General features: G+C 49.3%; 1 protein-coding gene across 15 annotated transcripts; it reads right to left on the bottom strand.

Moving 5' to 3' along the window:
* Positions 1-1,639: 1,639 nt before the first annotated feature.
* Positions 1,640-27,545, bottom strand: STX5 (syntaxin 5). Of its 15 annotated transcripts, none has more exons than XM_008274356.5 (11): positions 27,425-27,545; positions 26,548-26,787; positions 25,619-25,689; positions 25,399-25,454; positions 25,211-25,281; positions 21,325-21,441; positions 21,192-21,248; positions 20,944-21,025; positions 20,372-20,478; positions 20,091-20,212; positions 1,640-2,380 (listed from the first exon to the last, which is right to left on the bottom strand). In XM_008274356.5, exons 2-11 carry the CDS (start codon positions 26,770-26,772, stop codon positions 2,221-2,223), a joined length of 1,068 nt encoding a protein of 355 aa, XP_008272578.2. In that variant the 5' UTR covers positions 26,773-26,787; positions 27,425-27,545; the 3' UTR covers positions 1,640-2,220. The 15 variants fall into 15 exon arrangements, with proteins under 15 accessions (XP_008272578.2, XP_008272579.1, XP_002721041.1 ...); XM_008274357.5 differs by lacking the exon at positions 27,425-27,545 and adding an exon at positions 27,123-27,255; XM_002720995.6 differs by lacking the exon at positions 27,425-27,545 and adding an exon at positions 26,915-27,198.
* Between the last annotated feature and the right edge of the window lie 30 nt (positions 27,546-27,575).

Raw genomic sequence — 27,575 nt, 5'->3', positions numbered from 1 at the left:
AGCAGGATGCTGGTAGTATTTGTTTTCCTCTTTGCCGGCTTCAGGTCAATGCCTCGCTTTCCTCGTCTATTACATGGATTAATAATAACGAAATAAGGGCCGGCGCTGTGGCGTTGTAGGTTAAGCGCCCGCGGCGCCGGCATTCCCATATGGGCAACGGTTGGAGTCCTGGCTATTCCACTTACAATCCAGCTCCCTGCTGATGGCCTGGGAAAGCAGAGGATGGCCCCAGTGCTTGGGCCCCTACAACTACGTGGGAGACCAGGAAGAAGCTCCTGGCTTCTGATCGGCCCTGCTCTGGACTTTGGGGCCATTTGGGGAGTGAACCAACAGACAGAAGACCTCTTACTCCGCCTCTCAAAAAAAAAAAAAAAAAAAAAAAAAAAAAAGGAAAGACGAAATGGAAAACCACAGTGTAAACTCCGTGGGAGCAGAAACCCCAATCCATGGCTTTCTTCCAGCTCCTGGCTCAGTATCATGACTGGAACATCAAACAAATGCGTTCTGTTCTGTGTCCTTTCTCTTTCGAAGAACGACGAGGAGTCAAGTGAGGCCGCGTGTGTAAAGCTTTGAGCGAGCATTCATCATCAAAGACCTCCCCACCCAGACGTGGAGCTAGAGCCCATCCCGTGTCAGCTGAGCAGCCAGCGTGACCAGCTGTGGTAGGCCACTGGCTGAGGGATGCCAAGGAGAGGGAACTTCAAAATGCCAGGGCCAGGACAAGCGCTGTGGCAAAGTGGCTTAAGCTGCCCCCTGTGACACCAACATCCCATATGGGCACTGGTTTGTGTGCGGGTTGCTCTACTTACAATCCAGTTCCCTACTAACATGCCTGGGAAACAGTGGAAGATGGCCCAGGAACCTGGACCCTGCCACCCATGTGGCAGTCCTGGGCAGAGTTCTAGTTTCTTGGCTTCAGCCTGGCCCAGCCCCTGGACATTGTGGCCATTTGGTGAGTGAACCAGTGGAAAGAAGATGTTTCTAACTCTGCCTTTTAAGTAAATTAATTCTTACAAAAAAATGCCAGGGCCATGGGCTCTCCCAGATCTCCAAAAGTACCAGGGCCAGTCCCTAAGTACACTGATTGAGCTGCTTTGGGGGTGTGTCAGATGGGGGCGCTAGTGATCTCAGATGGTGGAGTTGTGGGTCCTGGTGGGGAATGAAAATTCATTGACCTCCTTGGAGAGTACTCTGTGCTGCCTCTCCTCCAGACTCCTGTGTCTGGCTTGGAGGAGAGCCAGCCTTAGCCGGAGCTGGGAACATTCTTCAATTCACCTTCTGGCAGCAGGCAGAACTCCTGCCTCAATCAGCTCCAGAAAGAATTAGGACCAAAAGCCTGGAGGACACAGATGAAACTGGACCAAACACTGCTTGAGATGCTCCCGAAGTTGCCACCAATCAGGTACCCCTTCTGGGATCCTGCTCCCGCTTTCGAAAGGAAATTTCTAGGCTAATGAGGTGCCACTGTACTTGGCTACCTCCTGCCTAGAGGCAAAGCAGTGTGTACACAGCCCCAACGCTGTGGGGACCCTCGGAGCCAACAGCCCAATCCTTCCGGTGCTGGTGCTCCGCGGTGCGCTCACTCCACTTGCTGCCCACGCCCTTTGAAGCTCCCACCCAGAAATGACGACATGGCGAGTGAGGCTGACAGTCTTGCTGTAATTGGGAGAAAACCGGCTGCAGCATATTTGGCGGATTGAGAGTCACCAGCAGCTGCTGTCAGGGGTTGTGCAGGCAGCTGAAGGGCTCAGGGCCCCCTGTCTCCCATGGTGCAGAGGAAGAAGCTCAAGTTCTAGCCCAGACAGGAAAGTTGGTCCCTGGGACAGTCTGGCTTCCTTTCCTCACTCTCAGGAAGTTGCGGAAGGGCATCATTTTCCCCGCTGCCACAGTTCCCACTGGGAGATGCTGGGGAGGGTTTATAAAACCTCCTAGTGGAGACACCCCCACGAGCCCTCAGCTGGCCTCCGCTCCTTTCCAGCCACTTCACAGCAGAGTCCAAATCCAGAACCGTGTGTTTCAAGGGCCTGAGGGTAGTAAGGGGAGGACAGAGTGGCCAGAGGCAAGGGGTGGGGAGATCATGGGCAGTGGCCATTCTTAGCAGTTCCAGGGAAATAAGGCCTTTCTCCCCAGCACCCTGCACAGGCTCAGTGGCAGCACTGGCCACCTGCCCTCCCAGTAGGGTCCCCCAAACCCCCACAAGTGCCTCAGAGTGGAGAGGGTTCAGGCAAGGAAGACCACAAAGATGATGAAGAAGATAATGAGGATGAGGAAGATTTTGACCATGAGCCACCGGTTGGAGGTGACTGACTGGAAGTACTTGAGGATCTCTGAATGGGCGGCCTCAACATCCAGCTGGGCTCCTAGCACGTTCTCGTCGATCCTGGGGACAGGGCCGGGAGAAGAGGAAACAGAAGGACACTGGATTAAAAAAGAATGCTGTCAAAGTCTATTTATTGACAATGGTAAGATGGTCACAGTATGCAGAAGTAAAAAGTGTACACACAGAATTTGATCCCATTTTTGTGTACAGAAGAAACTCTGAAGGGTCATATAAACAAGACTTGGTTTCCGTTTGAAAATCAGCTCTGCCACTTGATAGCTCAGGACTCCTAAGTCACTTAACCTCAAGTCTTGCTTTCCTCGTCTCACAAACCCTACCTCCTCTCAGGCTAACAGTGAGTTAACATATAAAAGCCTTAAACCGGAAGGGCCCCAAAGGGGCCGGCATTGTGGTGCAGTAGGTTAAGCTATAGCATCTCCTACTGGAGTGCAGGATTGAGGCCCAGCTGCTCAGCTTCTGATCTAGCTTCCTACTAATGCACCTGGGAAGGCAGCAGAGGATGGCCCAAGTCCTTGGGCCCCTGTCATCCACATGGTAGACGTGGAAGGAGTTCCTAGCTCCTGACCTTGGCCTGGCCGTTGTAGCCACTTGGGAAGTGAAACAGGTGATGGAAGATCTGTGTCTCTCTCTGTCACTCTGCTTTTCAAATAAATAAATAATATAAAATCTTTAAAAAACAAAAGCCCCTAAGTATAATAGCCAATAGTTAGCTATTATATTTTGCTTGACAGTATTCACTGATTTCTATCTAATGAACATGTATTACATTTCTAATAAGTGTGTGTGTGTGGTGGGGGATGGAGTTCAGAGATTGTTACAGCCAGGAAATCCTCGGTCTGAGGGAAAGAGGAAGAAAAACTCAATAGGAAGACAGGGGATAAGAAAAGCCCTACACAAGCAAAACTTGTCTCTCCAGACTATAGAAAAGTCCTCAAAGGAAGGAACTGTCTCTCTCTTTTTTAAGGTTTATTTATTTGAAAGGCAGAGTTACAAAGAGAAGGAGAGATTAAGAGAGATGTCTTCCATCTGCTGTTTCACTCCCCAAATGGCCGCAACTACCAGGGCTGGGCCAGGCTGAAGCCGGGAGCCAGGAGCTTCTTCTGGGTCTCTCCACGTTGGTGCAGGGGCCTAAGGACTTGGTCCATCCTCTGATACTTTCCCAGGCACATAAGCAAGGCGCTGGATTGGAAATGGAGCAGCTGGGACTTGCTCATATGGGATGTCAGTGCTGTAGAACATGGCTTCACCCACAGCGCCAGCCCAGGACCTTCTCTTAAAATGATACCAAAGAAATGAAAACTTTCTCTGGTGAACCTGCATGTAATCCTAAAATCCAATTACAAACCTTGGTCTTTGCAAAGGAAGTCTCTAGGAATAGAGACCTTTACAAGCTCTGAGTATGGAAAGATGGTGAAGCCTGACAATCCAGGAGGAAAATGATAAGAAAAGGCAGGCTGATGGCAGCAAACCCAAAGTCTTGGGAATCCGGTCATGAGGACTGTGCGAAGCACATTTCAGTGTCTCCAATACAGGAGCCTGAATTGTGATTCACTCTTACAGGCTAACTAAATACCAGGTCTCCTAGGTTTTAGCTATAATTACACTTCTCACTGTGGGTGCACCTGTCATCTAATATAAGTAAAGCTCATATTGGCAATTAGGAATGGTTTTCTTAACAATGATGGACAAACAATAAATACAATCTTGCATGATAAGATTTCAGAAAAGAATCCATGAATGAAAACTAATAGATGGTAACTCTGGTGGTAAAAAAATTGGGAATAAATGCAGTATTCATGAGAAGTAACAGGAGACTTAGAATATGGAAATGAATAGGGCAGAAAATAACAGCATGGGAAGAGTACTGAAGAAAACAGAGAGGGGACATTTTCAAATGGAGGAGGGCAGAAGAATGCCTACGGCGGGGGAGAGAGAGAGGGAGGAGGTTATAAGCAATCAAGTGGTAAGAAGCTGGAGTGAGTCTGCACAGAAAGGACATGAAATGACATGAGAGGTGAAGAAATGATAAGAGAGGATGAGAAGGGGAGTATGAAAAGGAGAGACGTAAAACAGGTGGCTGCTGGACTTACAACATGAGCCCAAGAACTAGAAAGATTTCTTGGTCATGATTAGATTTGAGATTTTAGTTTTCTGAGTTTGTTTCCCCAAAACTTTATGGTTAAGAGTAATAGGGTGGGGCTGGCACTGTGTTGTAGAGGATAAAGCTGCCATCTGCAGTGCTGGCATCCCATATGGGCACCAGTTCGGGACCCAGCTGCTCCACTTTTTTTTTCAAGATTTATTTTTTTGGGCCCGGCGCCGTGGTTCACTTGACTAATCTTCCGCCTGCGGCACCGGCATCCCATATGGGCTCCGGGCTCTAGTCCCGGTTGTTCTTCTTCCAGTCCAGCTCTCTGCTGTGGCCCAGGAGGGCAGTGGTGCAGCACCGGCCGTGGCGGCCATTTTGGGGGTGAACCAATGGAAGGAAGACCTTTCTCTCTGTCTCTCTCTTTCTGTAACTCTACCTGTTGAATAAATAAATAAATAAATAAATAATCTACAAAATTTAAAAAGAAGATTTATTTATTTATTTCAAAGAGTGACACACAGAGAGAAGGAGAGGCAGAGAGAGATCTTTCATCTGCTGGTTCACTCCTCAATTGGCTACAACAGCCAGAGCTGCGCCGAACCAAAGCCAGGAGCCAGGAGCTTCCTCTGGGTCCCATGTGGGTACAGGGGCCCAAGGACTTGAGCCATCTTCTACTGCTTTCCCAGGCCATAGCAGAGAGCTGGATCAGAAGTGGAAGAGCTGGGACTAGAACTGGCGCCCATATGGGATGCTGGCACTGCAAGCGGCGGCTTACCCGCTATGCCACAGTGCCAGCCCCTGCTCCACTTCTGATCCAGCGCTCTGTTAATGTGCCTGGGATAACAGTAGAAGATGGCCCAAGTCCTTGGGTCTCTGCACCCACATGGGAGACCCAGAAGAAGCTCTTGGCTCCTGGCTTTGGATCATCGGCCCAACTCTGGCCATTGCGGCCATTTGGGGAGTGAACCAGCAGATAGAAGACTTCTCTCTCTCTCTGCCTCTGCTTCTCTGTAACTCTTCCTTTCAAATAAATAAATCTTAAAAAAAAAAAAAAAAAAAAAAAGAGTAATACGGTCATGTGAAGAGGACACAGAAACAGACATGATGTGGCTCTATTTGGCCAGATTTAGGAAACCCGATCAGCATAAAGACTAATGATGGGATATAGTACATGTAATAAAAACAAAGAAATTTATGATTCTACAGTGATAACTTAGAGGGGGAGAAAGCTCCTTTACAGAAAAATCCCAGCTAATACAGGGAGAAGAGATGACAGACCATTTCTTTTTTTAAAGATTTATTTATTTACTTGAGAGGCAGAGTTAGAGAGAGAGGGAGACACAGAGAAAGAGGCTTTCCATCTGCTAGTTCACTCCCCAAATGGCCACGACAGCCAGAGCTGTGCTGATCCGAAGCCAGGAGCCAGGAGCTTCCTCTGTGTTTTGCGTGCGGGTGCAGGGCCCCAAGCACTTGGGCCATCCTCCACTGCTTTCCCAGGCCATCAGCAGGGAGCTGGATTGGAAGGGAGCAGCTGGGAGTCCAACTGGAACCCATATGGAATGCCGGCATTGCAGGTGGTGGCTTTACCCACTATACCACAGTGCTGGTCTCTGGCCCCCATTTTTTAAAAAACATGGGATACCGGCACTGCAGGAAGATGCTTAACCTACTACACCACAGCGCCAGCATGACAGAACCATTTCTTGTATGTTGTAGCGTACAACTAACAAACGACTCAGGCACGGATCACCAGGTAGTGGGGAGCTGGACAATCACATCGACTCAAAGCATCACTTCTCAGCACTTATTCTGACACTCACCACCCTAAACAAGTTATCAAACTGGTATCATCATTAAAAGGATAACCTCAGGGATGGCATTCGGTGTAACAGTTAAGATGTCACTTGCTTAAGATGCCTCATGTTGCACGGGCCCCATAACAGAGTGCCTGGGTTCAAGTTCCAGCTGTGCTCCTAATTCATTTCCTATAATGGCTCAAGTAGTTGAGTCCCTGTCACTCACATGGGAGACTTGGATGGAGTTCCCAGTTTCTAGTTTTGGCTCGGTTAGGCATCTGGAGAGTGAACCAACACTGATCTCTGTCTCTGCTTGACAAATGAAGTAAGTACTGTTAAGGAGAAAAATTCTTCCTTGGGGCGGGTAAAGCCACCACCTTCAGTGCCGGCATCCCATATGAATGATGGTTTGAGACCCAGCTGCTCCACTTCTGATCCAGCTCCCTGATAATGTGCCTGGGAAAGCAACAGAAGATAACCCAAGTGCTTGGGCCCCTGCACCCAGTCTTCTTCTGGCAGACCCAGAAGAAGCTCCTGGCTTCAGATCAGCCCAGCTCCAGCCATTGTAGCCATTTGGGGAGTCAACCAGGGGATAGAAGATCTCTCTGTAACACTTTCAAATAAATAAATATTTTTAAAAGACCATCCTTTCAAAACTTCAATTTCTATACTGTTGCCCACCAATTTCCTCTACTTTATTATTTCCTTTCATGCTTTTGCAAAGTTGCTTCTTTCAACTGCACCTGCTGGCACTGATCCAATTAATCCAATCCCCTGATCCAATTCCTAGACATCTTTACTTCTCACATGAGTGCCAGTTCAGCCCCAGCTGCTCCACTTCTGATCCGGCTCCCTGCTAATGTGCCTCGGAATGCAGATGATGGCCCAAGTGCTTGAGTCCCTGCCAGCCATGTGGGAGCCTGATGGAGTTTCAGGCTCTTGGCTTCTGGCCCAGCTCCAGCCATTGTGGCCATTTGGGGAGTGAACCACCAATGAAAGATCTCTCCATCTCTTCCTCCCTGTCACTCTGCCTTTCAAGGAAATAAAAAATAAACCTTTAAAAACAGGAAAAAAAAAAAAAAAAAAAAAAAAACTGGGGGGAAATTCCTCCCCACTGTCTTATGATAATGGCACTAAAAGGGTAGAGACCTAATCCAATTATGGTTTCAAGGTGGAGCCCTTGGGAAGTGATTAGATTAGAGCGTTGTGGTAGAGCTCGTGATTATAACCTGGTGGCTTTATGAGGGACCACAGAGACACAGGTATGTGCTCTCTTGCTATGTGATGCGCTGTGACACCCTAAGACTCTGCCAGCAGAATGCCTTCACCAACTGCCCAACCAAAAGGGCCACCTGATTGTGGACAGTGGACCTCCAGAACTGTGAGCTAAAATAAACCTTTCTGTATTTCACGGTTGTAACAAAAAGATGACGAACACATTCAGTGTGCCAGGAAGAAACCGCATTCTCCTTATCCAGTATCGATCTGCTTCCTCTTGTGTTCTCTTCCCAAGAGCAAACTTCTTGCTGTGGCACACAGGATCTGCCCTGCCTCTGCAGCTTCATGCACCACACTCCCCCAGCCATAGAGAATAACTCTGCATTCCTCACTCTGCCAAGCTCTTTTTAAAGTTTTTTGGTGTGTCTCCCTCTTCTCCCTTATGGAATGGCCTTTCCTTTCCCCTTTTTGGTGCAACTCTTATCCCAGTGTCACTTCTGGGAAAGTACTTTAACTCCTTCTAGAAGAGGTATTCACTCTCAGTTCTCTCACCCCTTTCTCTTCTTCCCCGTATCATAGTGAACTATAATTATCAATTTATGTCTCTCCTACTAGACAGTGAGATCCATAAAGACCAGAATGCTCTTGTAGCTTCCTATTCCCAGTCCCAGCTTGCATGTACTGGCTCACAGCAGCAAGTGTTTGCTAAACCAATGAACTGAAGAACACTGATGGTGAAAGTCAATTTTACTCAAGGAAGACTAGAATGTAAGGGTGCATATATGCTATAATTAACTTCTTAAAACATAGGCATTGGGGATGGAACCCAACTATCTTTTTAAATTCTGTTTCACTGAATTCTTAACAATATTGTAATGTTCCAAATACATCTTAGCCAAAGGAGCTGAAGCATTTATGGCCTAACTTGGCAAGAGGTTCACTAGGTCTCAACCAAACTAGATTAAGAATCAGCCCGTTCCGACTGAAGGGTCAAGATAGCTGTACTCACAGTACCTTAAAAATGGCTAGTGCTCAACATATATTAACTGAGTAAATACCCTTTTGATCTGTGGTTTCCAAACTTGGATGCTCATCAGAACATTCTGTGGTGCTTGTAAACAACAAAGCTTCCGGGAAGCCTACTCCACTCACATCTACTCCATCAGAGTTCCCATGTTTTCTTCACTTTGCCTAATTAAAGCTGCTTAGAGAACTGGTGCTGAAAAACCTGCTGTCTACAAATGCAGGTGTTCAACACGTTTCACATGATCAACAACCAAGGGTACAAGTGCTCTGCCAGGTGCTGTATTGAATTAAGAAAAATCTGGCCCGGACTTGGCCTGCAGGCTTGAGTAAGTCCACAGGCAGTGTGTCCACCCGTGCATTCCTCAAGCCTCCCACACCTCCTTTGCCCCATCCTCTCCACCAGTGGCCTTTCTTCTTCTTCTTCTTCTTTTTTTTTTAAACAGACTTAAGGCAGACAGAGCGCGGGAGAGGCAGAGAAAGAGAGATCTTCCATTTGCTGTTCATTTGCCAAAGCCAGGAGCCTGGAACTCCATCTGGGTTTCCCACAGGGATGAGAGAAGCCCAAGCTCTTGGGACATCTTCCACTAATTTCCCAGACACATTAGCAGAGAGGTGGATCGAAAGTGGGGCATCCAGGAGCAAACCGGTGCAATGGCTTAACTGCTGATCCACAGCATGGGTCCCTGGCCTTTCTTCTTAATGAACTGAGAAGACTGAAGCAGTCTGAAGAGACCTGACAGTCCACTCCCTCATCTACCACCTTTGGCACCTGTATGACATGCTCTGCCCTCCTCACCTATCAGCTCCTCTCACAGCCAAGCCCTTGCCTGATGTACTGGATCCCACTGCTCACCTTCTCAAGGAATTCATCTCAAGGATTTTCCCCTCTGATTTCTAGATCACCAACTTTTATATAAACATATTTTTATTTTCTCTCAGTCTCTAAAACAAATAGATTACCACTGAGCTCTCACTAGACAAATTTGGAACAATTTACACAATGAAAGTAATGATTACCCTGTTTTTTTATTATTTGACAGGTAGAGTTACAGACAGTGAGAGTGAGAGTGAGAGAATGAGAGAGAGAGAGAGAGAGAGAGAAAGGTTTTCCTTCCATTGGTTCACTCCCCAAATAGCCACTACGGCCGGCACTGTGCCTATCTGAAGCCAGGAGCCAGGTGCAGGTGCCCAAGCACTTGGGCCACAGCAGAGACCTGGAGTGGAAGAGGAGCAACGGGGACTAGAACCCAGTGCCCGTACGGGATGCCAGCACTGCAGGCGGAGGATTAACCAAGTGAGCCATGGCGATGGCCCCATACCCTGTTTATAATACAAAAAATAAATGACTTTAAGTTTATAATGATGTTCAAAGAAAAAGAAAAAAAGGGCCAGCATTGTGGTGTACCAGGTTAAGCTGCCACTTGCAAGCTGCCACCAGTCTCCCACCTCTGAGTCTGGGTTTGTGTCTCTGATGCTCCACTTCTGATCCACTTCCTGCTAATGTGTCTGGGAAAGCAGTTCAAGATGGCTTAAGTGCTTATGCACTTTATTTGAAAGAGCGTCAGGCAGAGAAGAGATAGAAGAGAGGTAGTCCATTCACTGGTTCACTCCCCAAATGGCCACAACAACCAAGGCCAGGAGCATGGAACTCCATCCAGCTCTCCCACATGTCTGGCAGAGGTATTCAAGTCCCAGGTATTCCACTTCTGATCCAGCTCTCTGCCATGGCCTGGAAAAGCAGTGGAAGATGGTCCAAGTCCTTGGGCCCCTGCCCCTACATGGGCGATCCAGAAGATACTCCTGGCTCCTGATCGGCCCAGCTCTGGTAATTGTGGCCATTTGGGGAGTGAACCAATGGATGGATGACTTCTCTCTCTCTGCCTCTGCCTCACTGTAACAATGCCTTTCAAGTAAATAAATAAATCTTTATAAATAAATAAATAAATAAAAATAAAAAGTATTTAGGGATGAATCTACTTTGAAATGGTTCAGTGGGGCCAGTGCTCTGGTGTAGCAGGTAAAGCCACCACCTGCAGTGCCGGCATCTCATATGGGCTCTGGTTCGAGTCCTGGCTGCTCCACTTCTCTTTCTCTCTCTCCCTCTCCTGCCTGTGTAACTCTGACTTTCAAATAAATAAATAAATCTTAAAAAAAAAAAAAAAAAAGAAATGATAGTTCAGAAATAAAAAAGATAAAGCAAGTCTGGCCAAATATTAACATCTATAGGATCTGATGGCAGATATGAGGGCTTATCATTGCTCCTTCAACTTCCTGGTAGATTTAAAAACTTTTGTAATAAAAAACTAAACCAGAAAATTCTGACTGACTTATTTCTCTCAGCCATCGCTCCATTTTGAAGCAAAATTCCTCAAATGTGTTGTCTATTCTTACTCCAGATGCTCTCCGGCATTCTTTTTTTTTTTTTTTCATTAAAGATTTATTTATTTATATGAAAGTCAGAGTTACACAGAGAAAGAAGGAGAGTCAGAGAAAGAGAGAGGTCTTCCATCTGCTGGTTCACTCCCCAAATGGCCACAACAGCCGGAGCTGCGCTGATATGAAGCAAGGAGCTTCTTCTGGGTCTCTGACATGGATGCAGGTGCCCAAGGACTTGAGCCATCTTCCACTGCTTTCCCAGGCCATGGCAGAGAGCTGGATCAGAAGTGGAGCAGCTGGGACTTGAACTGGTGTCCATAAGTGATGCCAGCACTGCAGGCAGTGGCCTTACCTGCTGCGCCACAGCACTGGCCCCCTTATTCTCTCTCTTTTTTTTTTTTTTTGACAGACAGAGTTAGACAGTGAGAGAGAGACAGAGAGAGAGAAATGTCTTCCTTTTTCTGTTGGTTCATCCCCCAAATGGCCGCTACGGCCGGCATGCTGAGCTGATCCGAAGCCAGGAGCCAGATGCTTCCTCCTGGTCTCCCATACGGGTGCAGGGCCCAAGCACTTGGGCCATCCTCCACTGCACTCCTGGGCCACAGCAGAGAGCTGGACTGGAAGAGGGGCAACTGGGACAGAATCCGGCATCCCAACTGGGACTAGAACCTGGGGTGCCGGTGCCGCAGGCGGAGGATTAGCCAAGTGAGCCGCAGCACCGGCCTCCTTATTCTCTCTTAAACCCCACTCCATTCAAACTTTTGCTCTCATTCCTCCATTGAACCTGACTCAAAGTCACCAACATCTACACTGCTGCATCTGATGACCTCATTCAAGGTTCTGCTTCTAGTGATGGTTGAGTATCTCCCATTAGACCCCTAATTCCATAAGTAACAACTATAAACCCCAAACTATAAAAAACTACCTCAGTTCTGCCAATTTCATTGTCTGCCAAGACAAAAGACGTCAATATTCTCTGGGCAAACACAACAGAATCCAGAATCTCTGTAATTCACCACTTACAACACGTGAGACAACCTCAAACTAGTAAACTGCTATGGTTTGGAAAACTGGGTGGCAGGCCTACTAGGAGGTCTTTAGGAGCTTGCCTTTGAAAGGAAGTTCTTGGGGCCAGAACTGTGGAATAGCTATTATGGGCACTGGTTTGAATCCTGGCTGTTCCAATCCAGCTCCCTTGCTAATAAGTCTGGAAAAGCAGTGGAAGATGGCCCAAGTACTTGGGCCCCTGTATCCACATGGGAGAGCTGGAAGAAGCTCCTGGCTCCTGGCTTCAGATTGGTCCAGCTCTGGCCATTGCAGCCATTTGGGAAGTGAAGCAGTGGATGGAAGATGTCTCTCTCATATATCTACATACACACATACATACATACATATAATGCCTTTCAAATAAATAAATTCTTAAAAAAAAAAAAAAAAGATAGTTTCCCTACAGGGTTGGTTATAGAAGCTGATCTGTTTCCTGTGTGTCTCTGCCTCCTGGCATGCCACGTGATCATCCCTCTACACGTGCCACTGCCAGCCTCTATTGGATGCCAGATTAACAGGACTGCCTGACCTGGGACTGCAAACCTACAACTCTGAGCTGAAAATAAACTTTCTTCCCTTTAACGCTGTTCCTCTCAGGTTTAAAGTCATGAAAAGCTGACTAATACATAGATTATCAAGAAAATTGTGATCCACACTAATATGAGATAAAGAATGGGAACAACCCTAGGATAATTTAGATATGGATTAGCAGACAAGGGTCTTAAGCAGTTTCTATAATTGAAGGAAAATATCCCTGTAATGAATAAAAATACAGTATTTCTCAAAAGGGAAACATTAACTATTAATAAGAACCAAATGGTAATTTTTTTCTGAATGGCATGCCAGCTTTGCAGATGGCAACTTAGCTCACTGCACAACATTGGCCCCAAACAATTATTTATTCATTTTAACATTTATTTATTTATCTGATAGAGTGACAGAGTGAGAAGGAGGCAGAGAGAAAGAAATCTTCCATTCACTGGTTCATTCTCCAAATGGCTGCAGCTGCCAGGGCTGGGCCAGACAAAGGCCAGGATTCAGGAGCTCCATCCAGGTCTCCCATGAGAGTGGCCAGGGCCCCAACTTGGGCCATCATCTGCTGCTTTCCCAGGTATATTATCAGGGAGCTGGATCAGAAGAGGAGCAGCCAGGACTTGAACCAGCACTCTGATATGGGATCCTGGCCCCAAATAGTAGTTTTACAACTGAAAAATACAATATCTGAAATAAAAATCCACCAAGTGGGCTTAACAGCAGATTGATTATGTCATATCATATATGTGTAAATACATATGTATACATATATAAGGATTCAGTTTGTGGACAGGGCAGGCACTATGGCATAGCAGGTTAAGTGCTGTTTGAGACACCCATTTCCTGTATCAGAGTAACTGGTTTGCTGGCTACTCCATGCTTCCAAATCCAGCTTCCTGCTAATGTGCCTAGGAGACAGCAGAAAATGGTGCAAGTACTTGGGTTACTGCCACCAACAAGGGAAAATCCAGCTGGAGTTCCTGGGTCCTGGCTTCAGCCTGGCCTAATCACGGCTGTTGTGGACACTTGGGAAATAACCAGCAAGCGGAAGATCTGTCTCTCACTCTGCCTGTCAAACAAATAAGCAATTTTTTAAAAGGTGAATGGGTGGGCATTGTGGCACAGGTTAAGCTTCTGCTTGGGACACCTATATCCCATGCTGGAGTACCTGGGATCAAGTCAAAGCTGTTTCTAACTCAGCGTCTGCTCTTATATGTAGAGTTCAGAAAAGGTGATCTCATAGAAGTCAAAAGTATAATGGTGATTACCAGAGGCTGGGAGGGAAGGGAGGAAGGAGGCATGGGGAGAAGTTGATTAATGCATAGTAAGCTATAGTACTGCATAAACGTGTACATTAAAGAAAAGAGAAGGGGTGGGGTTTCACACAGCAGTTAACATACCATTTGGGACACCCTTATCCCACATCAGAGTACTTGGGCTTGAGTCCCAGGCCTGTTTTTTTTTTTTTTTTTTTTTTTTTTTTTTTTTGACAGGCAGAGTGGACAGTGAGAGAGAGAGACAGAGAGAAAGGTCTTCCTTTGCCGTTGGTTCACCCTCCAATGGCCGCCGCGGCCGGCGCGCTGCGGCCGGCGCACCGCGCTGATCCGATGGCAGGAGCCAGGAGCCAGGTGCTTCTCCTGGTCTCCCATGGGGTGCAGGGCCCAAGCACCTGGGCCATCCTCCACTGCACTCCCTGGCCACAGCAGAGGGCTGGCCTGGAAGAGGGGCAACCGGGACAGAATCCGGCGCCCCGACCGGGACTAGAACCCGGTGTGCCGGCGCCGCTAGGCGGAGGATTAGCCTAGTGAGCCGCGGCGCCGGCCCCAGGCCTGTTTTTGATTCCAGTTTTGTGCTGATGCATACCACAGGAAGTTAGATCAGAAGCAGGGGAGCCAGGACTGGAACCAGGCGCTCAGATATGGGATGCAGGTGTCCCAAGCGGTGACTTTAACCACTGTGCCAAATGCCTGCCTCTCAGCTTGCATTGCACTTGACAAAGCAGCAAAACCTGCCCAGGCCGCTCACTCTTCCCTTGATGTATTTTCTTCCCTTGCTTCCTAGCACACTGCATTCACTTTTCTTCCTCCCTCATCAACTCTCGCTCCTTTTCAGTTTCCTCCCGTGACTGAGATGTGAGTTGGGAAATGGCGTGGGATGCAGGGATTTTCATCTTTATACACATACATGCTCCTTTATCCAGCTGCAAAGCCCAGTTATGCTTATATTGTTATCTTTGTCTCAGGCCTGTCTCCTAAACACCATCTATTGATTTACCTACAAACATCTCCACTTAAATGTCTCACAGACAACTCTCTACCTCTTGGATGTGTCTAACATCAAATAAAATTATTTCCCCTTTAAATATTTGATGCCATCTAGCCTACCCTTTCATTTGCTCCTATATAAAACCTCTTTTTTTTTATAATTTATATTTAGCTTATCAAGCTGTTGATTCTTTTTTTTTTTTTTTTTTTTTTGACAGGCAGAGTGGACAGTGAGAGAGAGAGACAGAAAGGTCTTCCTTTGCCATTGGTTCACCCTCCAATGGCTGCCGCGGCTGGTGCGCTGCAGCCGGCGCACCGCGCTGATCTGAAGCCAGGAGCCAGGTGCTTCTCCTGTCTCCCATGGGGTGCAGGGCACAAGCACTTGGGCCATCCTCCACTGCACTCCCTGGCCACAGCAGAGAGCTGGCCTGGAAGAGGGGCAACCGGGACAGAATCTGGCGCCCCGACCGGGACTAGAACCTGGTGTGCTAGCGCCACAAGGCGGAGGATTAGCCTAGTGAGCCGTGGTGCCGGCCGAGCTGTTGATTCTGTTTCTATCTTTTTCTTTCTTTCTTTTTTTTTTTTTTTTTTTTTTTTTGGATTTATTTATTTATTTGAGAGGCAGAGCTACAGATAGAGAGGGAGAGGCAGAGAAAGGGGCCTTTCATGTGCTGGCTCACTCCCCAAATGGCTGCAATGGTCACAGCTGTGCCAATCCGAAGCCAGGAGCCAGGAGCTTCTTCAGGATCTCCCACGTGGGTGCAGAGGCACAAGTACCTGTGCCATCTTCCACTGTTTTCCCAGGCTTCAGCAGAGAGCTGGATTGGAAGTGGAACAGCCAGGAGTTGAACCGGTGCCCATATAGGATGCTGGCGCTGCAGGCAGAAGCTTAACCTATGACGCCACAGCACCAGTCCCTCGCAATGTGTTTTTAAGATAGAAACAAGATGTGGCTGGCACTATGGCGTAGTGGGTTAAGCTTCCGCCTGCAGTGCCATCATCCCATATGGACACTGGTTCAAGTCCTGGCTGCTCCACTTTTGATCTAGCTCCCTGCTGATGGCCTGGCAAAGCAGTGGATGATAGCTCAGGTACTTGGGCCCCTGCACCCACACGGGAGACCCAGAGGATGCTCCTGGCTCCTGGCTTTGGATTAGCACAGCTCCAGCTGTTGCAGTCATCTGGGAAGTGAGCCAGCACATGAGCCTCTTTCTCTGCCTTTCTCTCTCTCTATCTGTAGCTCTGCCTCTCAAATAAATAAATAAATCTAAAAAATAAATACTAAATAAAAATAAATAAATAAATCTAAAAAACACCCATACTGAGAATCCTGTACTCAACAATTCCACTGGTACCACCCTGGTCTCAGCCACCATTACATCTTGACTGTATTACTGCAAAGGCCTGTGCTCTGCAGTCCTCTCCCTGCTTGTACACTATCCCCCAACAATGTTGTCAAAGAAAAAAAACGTGATCCTTGTTAAAGCAGGTCAGATTATATAACCTCCCATCAAAATTCTTCAACACGCCCAGTGGCTGGCGCCGCAGCTCACTAGGCTAATCCTCTGCCTTGCGGCGCCGGCACACCGGGTTCTAGTCCCGGTCGGGGTGCTGGATTCTGTCCTGGTTGCCCCTCTTCCAGGCCAGCTCTCTGCTGTGGCCAGGGAGTGCAGTGGAGGATGGCCCGAGTGCTTGGGCCCTGCACCCCATGGGAGACCAGGATAAGTACCTGGCTCCTGGCTTCGGATTAGCGCGGTGCACCGGCGGCAGCGCTGGCCGCGGTGGCCATTGGAGGGTGAACCAACGGCAAAAGCAAGACCTTTCTCTCTGTTTCTCTCTCTCACTGTCCACTCTGCCTGTCCAAAAAAAAAAAAAAAAAAAAAAAATCTTCAGCAGCTCCCATGTCCCTCAGAGTAAAACCAAAGTCTCATGATGGTCTTAGAAAACTGTAAGGACTGACCCCTCCTCCCCTCACTGTGCTGCTTCTCCCGCTTGTTCCCAGCTGCTGTTCTTTAATCAGACGCATGCCTGACTGAAGGCCTTTACAAGAGTTCTTTCATTAAAGACGCAACAAAATCTTAAAAAAGAGTGCTTGTTGCCTGGTATCTAAAGGGCTAACTTCCTCACCTTTTCCCAAGTTATTTATTTCTGTATCTATATGTATTTTTTTAAGATCTATTTATTACTTATTTGAAAGAGCGACAGAAAAAAAGTGGAGACAGGAGAGAGAGGTCTTCCACCTGCTGGTTCACTCCCCAAATGGCCTCACTGGCTAGGGCTGGGCAAGGTCGAAGCCAGGAGCCAGGAAATTCATCTGGCTATGTAGGTGGCAGGGGCCCAAGCACTTGGGCAATCTGCTGCTGCTTTCCCAAGGAACTGGATCATAAGTGGAACAGCTGGGGCTGGAACTAGTATCCGTATGGAATGCTGGTGTCACAGACTGCAACTTAACCCACGGTCACACTACATTGGCCCTGAATATGTCATCTTCTTAATAGGGTCTATATTACCATCCCATTTAAAAAGAAAATTGGAGCAGGCTACAGCCTAACAGTTACAATGTCTGCATGCCACATCCAAGTGGCTGGTTAGGGGAGTGAACCAGTGAATAAAAGATCTTCTCAGCCGGTGCTGCGGCTCACTAGGCTAATCCTCCGCCTAGCGGCCCCGGCACACCGGGTTCTAGTCCCGGTCGGGGCGCCGGATTCTGTCCCGGTTGCCCCTCTTCCAGGCCAGCTCTCTGCTGTGGCCAGGGAGTGCAGTGGAGGATGGCCCAAGTGCTTGGGCCCTGCACCCCATGGGAGACCAGGAGAAGCACCTGGCTCCTGGCTCCTGCCATCGGATCAGCACGGCGGCCATTGGAGGGTGAACCAACGGCAAAGGAAGACCTTTCTCTCTGTCTCTCTCTCTCACTGTCCACTCTGCCTGGTCAAAAAAATAAAAAAAGTAAAACAAAACATTTTCTTTTTTAAAAAAATAGACAAAGCTCCTTGCCCTTGTGGAACTTACATCCTCGTAGTGAGGTTACATAATGAAAAATAAACAAGCAGGCCAGAGCCGTGGCTCACTTGGTTAATCCTCCACCTGCGGCGCAGGCATCCTATATGGGTGCCAGGTTCTAGTCCTGGTTGCCCCTCTTCCAGTCCAGCTCTCTGCTGTGGCCAGGGAGTGCAGTGGAGGATGGCCCAAGTGCTTGGGCCCTGCACCCCATGGGAGACCAGGAGGAAGCACCTGGCTCCTGGCTTCGGATTGGTGTAGCTCCGGCCGTAGTGGCCATATGGGGGGGTGAATGAATGGAAGGAAGACCTTTCTCTTTGTGTCTCTCTCACTGTCTGTCAAATAATAAATGAATAAATAAACAAATAAGTAAATGGCCCAATATGTTTAAAAGTGATAAATGACAGAACATAAAAGTAGGACAAGACAGGAGCATTTGGCACGGCGGTTACGACACCAGTGGGGACACCCACATCCTTTATCAGACTGCTGGGTCCCAGCCAGATGGAGTTCCCAGCTCCCAGCCTCAGACTGGCCCAGTCCTGGCTGTTGCAGGCATTTGGGGAACCAGTGGACAAGGGCTCACTCTTTCTAGCTCTTTCTAGCTCTGTCATTCTCAAAAAAAAAGTCATGTCTTCTTCAGAGCTTTCCCTCCTATGCAGTCTGATATACCTACTCTATTACTTTCTTTTTCTTTAATATTTACTTTATTTATTTGAAAGGCAGAGTTAGGCCTGCACCGTGGCTCAATAGGCTAATCCTCCGCCTTGCAGCGCTGGCACACCAGGTTCTAGTCCCGGTCGGGGCGCCAGATTCTGTCCCGGTTGCCCCTCTTCCAGGCCAGCTCTCTGCTGTGGCCCGGAGGTGCAGTGGAGGATGGCCCAGGTCCTTGGGCCCTGCACCCCATGGGAGACCAGGAGAAGCACCTGGCTCCTGCCATTGGATCAACGCGCTGCGCTGGCCGCAGCACACCGGCCGCGGCGGCCATTGGAGGGTGAACCAACGGCAAAAGGAAGACCTTTCTCTCTGTCTCTCTCTCTCACTGTCCACTCTGCCTGTCCAAAAAAAAATGTTTGAAAGGCAGAGTTACAGAGTGGGAGAGGGGGAGGGAGGGAGAAAGGTAGAGGGAGGAAGGGAGGGAGAGGAGGAGGGGGAGGGGGAGGGAGAGAATCTTCCATCCGCTGTTTCACACCCCTAACAGCTGCCAACAGCCAGGGCTGGGCCAGGCTGAAGTCAGGAACCAGGAGCTTCAACCAGGTCTCCCGCTTGGGTACAGGGGGCCAGGTACTTTAGCAATCTTCTGCTGCTTTCCCAGGTGCATTAGCAGGAAGCTAGATTGGAAGTGGAGCAGCTGAGACTTGAAGTGGAGACCATATGGGATGCTGGCATTGCAGGCGATGGGTTAACCTGTTATGCCACAATTCCGGCCCCTCAGTTACTTTCTTGACACATCATCCTTCTTCAATTCTCTGTATAGCCTCTATAATTACCTTAAAACTGTTCTTGTCAATTTCTAAATTTTTTATTATTTTGACAGGTAGGTCACAGACAGTGAGAGAAAGAGAGAGAAAGGTCTTCCTTCCATTGGTTCACTCCCCAAATGGCTACCATGGCCAGCGCACTGCGCTGATCCAAAGCCAGGAGCCAGGTGCTTCCTCCTGGTCTCCCATGCAGGTGCAGGGCTCAAGCACTTGGGCCATCCTCCACTGCCTTCCCGGGCCACAGCAGAGAGCTGGACTGGAAGAGGAGCAGCCGGGACTAGAACTCGGTACCCATATGGGATGCCAGCACCGCAGGCAGAGGATTAGCCAAATGAGCCAGGGCGCCAGCCCCTTTTTCTTTAATTTTTATTTGGAAGGCAGACAGAAATCTCCTACCTGCTGATTCACTTCTCAAATGCCTGAAATGGCTGTGTCTGGGTCAGGCTGAAGCCAAGAGCTACAAAATCAATCTTGGTCTCCTATCTGGGTGGCAGGGACCCAATTAACTGAGCCCTCACCTACTATCTCCCGGAGTGCACGTTAGCAAGAAGCTGGAATAAGCAGTGGAGCCAGACTTGAACCCAGGCACTATAAAGTGGGATGTGGGCATCTCACATAGTATCCTAGCTGTTATGCCAACTGCCCACGCCTAGTTGCTTATTTTTAATGGTTGTCCCCAGCTGTCTGATCATATTCCATACACAAACTATAATGCCGACTTGTGCAATAGACACCTTACTGTTCTATTCTCCTCTGTTACCTTCAGCACCTAGAACTGCACCTGACACAGAAGAAGTGCTCAATAAGTACTTGTTGAGTGAGTGGAAAAGGTCACGGTACTCTATCAGAGGGCACTCGGAGCCACAGATCCACAGGGAAACGAAGGCTCTTCTGTTTGGGGTGAGAGAGAGAACGTCTCACCTCTGAATGGTTTCCTCCTGTTCCTTAACCATGTGTGCCAACTGCTGAAAGATGGAGCCCAGCTCAACAATTGTAGACTCAATGTTCTGCATGGTGTCTGCTCGACTCTGGATGTAGGAATCCTTCAGGAGAGGGAGAGAGCGCGTGAGCACTGAGCATCTTCAGGGTAGGGCCTCGGTCTTCAGGACCCTCCCAGCTTGCCATTCAGACCAAGGCACACTCCAAACACTCTCCTGGGCACCACAGAGGACCTGATCCTCCTCAGCGCAAAGCCTGGGTACCTGCTCATCAATGAGCTGCAGCTGCTGGCTGGTCCTAGAGTCCACCATGTCAATGGTCACGTCCCTGGAGGCACGGGACTCTGCCCCCAAAACCACAGGACCACCCCCTGCGGGAAGAAAGAAGACAGGACACATCTCAGCGGTTAAAAGCAGGTTCAAAGTCCGAATGTTCTGGATTTGAATCCCAGCTCTGGCACTTACTAGCCTTGTGACCCTGGGCAGGTGATTTAACCCTCTGAGCCTCAGTTTTCCTCACCTGTTAAGTGGGGAAAATGACAGGTGCTTTCTCAAAGTGTGGTTGTGAAAATTAAATGAGAATGAGAAACAAGCATACACAAACACTGTCATTCTGCTGCATCTGATTCTGTCTGCCCCAAAACTGAGCATGTGGGAGATGTAAGCACGCGTCATGAATCCTCACAAGCAATCAAGTTTGATGTCCAAGAGTCAAAGCCTGGCAATATCCATGCCCCTCATTCTCCTACCTGATCCCAGCCGGCAGAGGATGCAGTCACACACGCAGGAGGAACCGAACCCCACCCCTCAGAGCTTCCATACTGCCTGTGACTTACCTAGGTGGTTGGGGGCAAGGGGTAGGGCTGACACGGGTGCCCGGGAGAACTGTTCCCGCCGGCTCCTCTGCTGCTTCAGGTTCTGGGGTTGGGGAAGAAAGGCAAAGGTCAAGAGGCCTCTGGAAAGCAGGCCTGTTAGAGATCTCTCCTGTAGGCTGCACGACCCCCTGGAACACTTGTCCCCTTCCCATTTCTCTCTTGGGCCCCCAGCCCCACATTCCCGCCCCTGCTACACAGATTACTCTCACCTCTGTCCTCACTTCTAAAACTGATTTGAAGTCATTGGACATGGAGGCCAGTTTTGACTACAAGAAAAGGAGAGTGGATCAGCCTAGGAAGATGACACCTTCCCCACACCCTCCCTTCCTGCCCGGGTCCCACCTGCAAGGAGACCACAATGGTGTTGGAGTGGGTCTGCAGGTGCCGGCCACTCTGGCTGCCCTTGGCCCTCACGAAATCCTGAAGCTGAGCGATTTGTTTGTTGAGGCTATTGATGTCCTGGCAAAGGAGCCCACAGAAAAACAGAGCATTAACCAAGGAGTCCTCAGTCGATGTCTCCCCCCATGGTCTCTGGCAGGGTACAAGATACTAGCAAGAGTCAGACTATCACAGTCAGACCAGAAGGGCCTGCTTAGATTTTCCTAGCTCTTGTATTTGCAGACAAAAGCCAGAAAGATGTAAAGTAATGTGTGACTTGTTTACCACTTCATACCTTACTGCTCTATTCTTCCCTCTGAGGCCATATTCATGGTCACAGAATACTTTCAAAGGCCAAAATCTTTCAGCAAGCTGACCAACGAATTACTTGAACAGTACTTAGGAAAAAGGAAAAAGACCAGAGGCAGGGCCGACGCTGTAGTTAGCAGGTAAGGCTGCCTGCCGCCTGCAGTGCCAGCATCCCATATCGGCACTGGTTCAAGTCCCACTTCTGATCCAGCTCTCTGCTCTTGCCTGGGAAAGTAAGGAAGATGGCCCAAGTGCTTGGGCCCCTGTACCTACATGGGAGACCCCAAGGAAGCTCCTGGCTTCGACCTGGCCCAGCCCTGGCTGTTGTGGCCATTTGGGGAGTGAACAAGCAGATGGAAGCCCTCTCTTCTCTCTCTGTAACTCTCCCTTTCAAATAAATAAAATAATAAAAAAAAATAGTACAAGAAATTGGCTAGAATAAAAAAAAAAAACTAGACTAGGTAATTATTTTCGTGTTTTTCCATTTAGTATGCCAACGCTAGTCATTCTCTTGAGAACCCTAGACTCATTCCCATTGAGCTACTGCAGCCAATTGGGGAGTGAACCAGCGGATGGAAGACCCCTCTCTCTGCTTCTCCTTCTCTCTGTGTAACTCTTTCAAATAAAATAAATCTTTTTTAAAAAATTAAAAAAAAAAATAAATAAACCCACTCTAGCCCAAGCTCTCTTTTCAAAAACAATCCTTTAGGAGCCTAGACGGCCATCTTCCCAGCCTGCCTTCATTCAATCCATTCCAACACAGCAACCAGAGTGATCTTTTTTTTTATTTTTTGACAGGCAGAGTGGACAGTGAGAGAGAGAGACAGAGAGAAAGGTCTTCCTTTGCCGTTGGTTCACCCTCCAATGGCCGCCGCGGCCGGAGCGCTGCGGCTGGCACACCGCGCTGATCCGATGGCAGGAGCCAGGTACTTATCCTGGTCTCCCATGGGGTGCAGGGCCCAAGCACTTGGGCCATCCTCCACTGCACTCCCTGGCCACAGCAGAGAGCTGGCCTGGAAGAGGGGCAACCGGGACAGAATCCGGCACCCCGACCGGGACTAGAACCTGGTGTGCTGGCGCCGCAAGGTGGAGGATTAGCCTAGTGAGCTGCGGCGCCGGCTCAGAGTGATCTTTTAAACCAAAAATCAGGATGCTTAAGAAATCTCCCAGTAACTTACCACTAACTAATGAAACCCAGATTCCTCGGCTGGCTTAGAACAGGCCCTCTCTGGTCCGGCCACTGCCCTTTGACGTGCTCCCTCCCAGTCACCTCCTACCTGCTGTGCTGGAGCTACACTGGCCTCTTCCGTGCTCATCAAGACATCAAATCTGCCTGCATTTCAGGAACACTCCTTTTGCTAGTCCCACATTCTGGATTACATTCCCACTTTCTGGAATGTACTCCCAGCAGATCTATGGATGACTGGCTTTTCCTCACCATTCGGTTCTCAAATATCACTCTGAGCCACACCAACCTAGATCTCCCCATCTAAATTAATACCGCCCCCGACAAAGTCACTCAGTAATGTCGGCTATCAATTAATAAATAAATGAGTCCTCAAAAGAATTCTCTAAGTACTACCCCCCTTTATTGGTAAGGGGACTGAAGCAAAGAGCAGTTAGGAGCTTAACCAAGGTCACAACGTGAGTGGCAGACCTGGGTTCAAACTCAAGTGAGCTGGTTCCTAAGTGCCTAAGCAGTATCATCCCAATAGTTAATGGAGCTCTTTTCCACCAGCACAGCAGAGAGAAGGCAAACAGACAGACAGACACACTCAGATTTCCCATCCACTGGTTCATTCCCAAATGCCTGTAACCAGGGCTTGGCCAGGTCAAAGCTGGGACCTGGGAACTCCAACTGGGTCTCCTACATGGGTCCCAGGGACTCAGCTACTTGAATACATCACTAGGCTGCCTCCCTGGGTGAACACAAGCAGGAAGCTGGAATCAAAAGCTGGAAGCAGGCATTAAACCCAGGCACACACAGATGGGATGCAGGAGTACCAAGTGCTATCTTAACCACTGCGCCAAACACTCATCCACGATCATCTCTGTACCAGGTAACCATAGCAGCCTTTCTGTTCCACTCATGCTCCAGGTCAGAATCTATTTCCAGCTCACAACTTTCAGGATGATTCCACATTCCTTAGCAAAGTAATATAACTAGCCACCAGTCCACCTTTCCAGTCTTCTGCCAATCCACTCATTCAATCAACAAATAGTGAGTGTCTAAAAGTGTGACACACTGGGGCCGGCCCTGTGGTGTAGCGGGTAAATCCACTGCCTACAGTGCCGGCATCCCACATGGGTGCCAGTTTGAGTTCCAGCTGCCCCACTTCCAATTCAGCTCTCTGCTGATGGCCTGGGAAAGCAGTAGAGGATGGCCCAAGTCCTTGCGCCCCTGCACCCATGTTGGAGACCCAGAAAAAGCTTATGGCTCCTGGCTCCAGATTGGCTCAGCTCCAGCCATTGTGGCCATTTGAGGAGTGAACCAGCAGATGGAAGATCTCTTGCTCTCTGCCTCTGTAACTCTGCCTTTCAAATAAATAAATAAATGTTTAAAAAAAAATTGTGACACACTGTAATAGGCATTTAGAAAACATCTCTGAAAAATCAGGAAAAAAAAATCTCTGCTCTTGTAGTACTTTTTTTTTCTTTCTTTCAGGGGATGGGGGCAAAAGAGTTAAGTAGGAAGAAACACAAACAGTAGGTTAATTATGGAGAGTATTAGAAAGTGCAAATGCTATGGAAAAAGAAAACAGAGCACGGTGGAGAAATCTGGGTGACGGTATATTAAAGACTACAGTAGGGGAAGGTTCCCTGAGCAGCTGACATGTGAGCAATGACATCAACTTAATGTCCTTCCACGGCCTCCTCACAAGCCTTGAATCTAGCGCAGATTTCGCTATCAAATATTTCCCAGTGTCCCTTGTCTCAGTCAGCTTTTCGTAAGCTTTTTTTTTTTTTTTTTTTTTTTTGACAGGCAGAGTGGACAGTGAGAGAGAGAGACAGAGAGAAAGGTCTTCCTTTGCCGTTGGTTCACCCTCCAATGGCTGCCGCGGCTGGCGCACCGCGCTGATCCGATGGCAGGAGCCAGGCACTTATCCTGGTCTCCCATGGGGTGCAGGGCCCAAGTACTTGGGCCATCCTCCACTGCACTCCCTGGCCACAGCAGAGAGCTGGCCTGGAAGAGGGGCAACCGGGACAGAATCCGGCACCCCGACTGGGACTAGAACCCGGTGTGCCGGCGCCGCAAGGCGGAGGATTAGCCTAGTGAGCCATGGCGCCAGCCTTTCGTAAGCTTTTTTCAGTACCACTTGCCTCCTACTCATTTTAAGTATGGGTTTATGCAGCTGGAATACTTCTCCTCTTGTTGTTGAGAATGCAAGACTCGCTTCCTGTTTGTGTCAACAGATGTGTCCACTGACTTACTGGAGAAGGGTGTTTAGGGCTGGCTCTAGAAGCTTGCTCTGGCAAGTGGAAAACGATGGCAGTGATGAACAGAATGCTGGGTTCTCCAGATAGTTACCTAGCAGCTCACCTGTTTGATGATGTATGTTAGCTCCTCAATTTCCACTGCTTTATCATCAAAGAGGGACTTGCGCTTTGCCACTACAGAGATAAACAAGAAGCCACGGTGGGTGAGAACAAAGGCAAGGCTCAGGGGGCTGGCTCCTCTGCCCTCTTTGGTTCATCCCACAACCAGTAAAAGATCCCATGAATACTTACGGATTGTCAGCTTCTCCAGCTTGGCAAATGTGTTGCTGAGGTCTTTCCCGATGCGCCTGCAAATGACCAACAGTGAGAACACCATGGAAGGGGGAGGGAGAGGGCTTATTCTCACACTAGCTCTTAGCACAGCCAATCCCAGCCCTTACAGCCAAGTCACCAAAAGCAAGCTTCCTTCCAGACACTGTATCACCCTGCCACAAAGCTGCTCTCAACTCACTTGGCCATGAGGGTGAATTCACTGCGCTGTCGGACAGCACGCAGGGCCGGCTTATTTGTCTGGATTCCATTCTGAAAAGCAATGTCCGGAGGTGAAAACTTCACTTTCCTCCTCCCCACTTCCAGCTTTCAACGTTTCTCGGGCTCCCCCCAAGCTCTCTCTCGCGCTCCCCCCAAGCTCTCTCCAGTTCTGCTGGCCTAGATTTATCAGCAATAGTGTTCAGAAGCCAGATCTGAAGACGGGCAGGCTTAAGCTCAAGTCTGGACTCTACCACTAATTAGCAGAATTAGCGCAAGTTAAACTCTTCTACATCTGTTTCCTCTCCCTGAAGATGAAGACAATCCACTCACCTCTGATAGTTGCTGCCAAAACTAGATAACATAAAGGCTGTAAAGGATTTTAACCAACCACCTGCGGCACTAAAGAAAGATCCCTCACATCGGCATCAAAGAGGAGAACCCGAAAGCTCTTGGAGACCATAGAGAAGAGAAGTTCGTCAACAAGAGCTGAACAATAAAAATATTTTAAAATACTTACTCAGGTCCCACTTAGTGTCAAAATCTGGGGACTTAAACTAGGGACTCTAATTCTTAAACAAACACTCCAAAATGACTTGGATAAAAACGGCCCATCCGGAAAACTTCCTTCTGCTCCCCCACCGTCTCTCTCTGTTTTACAGACTGAAAATTTTAATTTCCCCAGAGTCGCAGAGCAAACTCACGGCAGGACCACACTGCAAGCACAATTCAAGGTGCGTGCCCCACAGCGGGTGGCTCTTTCTAGGTTTATTCCTTATCCAAAAACCCTGCAGCCCTTTAGGCATTCCATCAATCTGACCCTCCGGGGAACTTCTTCCCAAGCCCACGTGTCCCTGATGGTGGGGAGCAGACCTGCCCGGATGTGGGCGAGGCTCCCACTCTGGGCCTTACCTGACGACTCTGCAGCGACTTGCAGGCGGACAGGAACTCCTGGGTCCGATCCCGGCAGGACATGGTGTCGGGAGGGGAGGGGGCCGGGGCCACTGGGGGGGGCAGAGGGGCGATGTCGCTGCTGCTACTGCCAGCAGTTGCAGGGGACAGGACCTGTGTCTTCGAGAGACCCAGGTAGACGCCCTGATCCGTGTTCTTAGACCCGTAGCGTTTCCGCGGGATCATTGAGACGCATAACCTCTGTCGTGGAGGGGAGAGAGTCATTCCCCAAGCAGTGCAAACGCCTTCCCCACAAACGCCCCTCCAACCAGCAAATCCTGGGCCACCCGCAGACCCCGGGGCCGGCGCGCAGCGGGAAGGGCCCCACCTCCTCCGGGCCCGGGTCGAACCCTCCTCAGACTCTTCCAACTCGGCTCCGGCGGCCAGAGCGCGGGTAGGGGGCCCCGAGGCGGAGCCAGAGCCAGGTCCCGAGGCCCTGAGGCTCCAGCCCGGCCTGTGCAACTGCCCCAGCCCCTAACTGGGCCCCCGCATAGCCGTGGTTGCCTCTGACCCTTCGGGAAGAAACGGTGACGGACCTCCTGCGGGGGGACACACTTCGGTGGGCGGAGAGGGAACCTCTAGGTGTTTATTTGAAACAGGAAGTCCCACCCCTGCCAAAGTCCCGCCTCCTGAAGGACTGCGCCACTCATTAGCTAACGCCGACGTCTTTCTCAACAGAGGCTTTCCTGATTGGACGTCGTGGTATTCGCTCACCCGGAGCCGGGCCGGCAGGACTTGCCCGCTCGTTCCCGGCTCCCTTCCCCCGCCCGTCGCTACCCCGGTGAAGTCGCTGCCCAGGAGCTACACGGCGGCCAGACGCCCTCAGGACGAATCCTACCTCCTGTCTGCCGCCTGCCGCCGCAGCTACTGCCACAGCCTCCCGGACCGTCACCGCCTCCTCCCCGGGCTCTGAAGCCGCCGAAATCCGACCGAAACCTAGGGTCCGCCACGTCACCCACACGTAACCCCACCCCCGTGACGGGAAGGCA

The sequence above is a fragment of the Oryctolagus cuniculus genome, chromosome 1 (assembly GCF_051225735.1).
Source record: "Oryctolagus cuniculus isolate XC-2025 breed Fujian yellow rabbit chromosome 1, ASM5122573v1, whole genome shotgun sequence".
Lineage (NCBI taxonomy): Eukaryota > Metazoa > Chordata > Mammalia > Lagomorpha > Leporidae > Oryctolagus > Oryctolagus cuniculus.
Note: the sequence above shows the minus strand (reverse complement) of the source record. Positions and strands in the feature narration are given on the sequence as shown.

Excerpts from the sequence above, each read along its gene's own strand:
- STX5 (XM_008274356.5), bottom strand. The coding sequence starts at position 26,772 with ATGATCCCGCGGAAACGCTACGGGTCTAAGAACACGGATCAGGGCGTC. Across the intron at positions 21,249-21,324 it reads CCATTGTGGTCTCCTTGCAG|TCAAAACTGGCCTCCATGTC; the intron begins GTGGGACCCGGG and ends CTTTTCTTGTAG. Across the intron at positions 20,479-20,943 it reads CCTTGCCCCCAACCACCTAG|GGGGTGGTCCTGTGGTTTTG; the intron begins GTAAGTCACAGG and ends TTCTTCCCGCAG.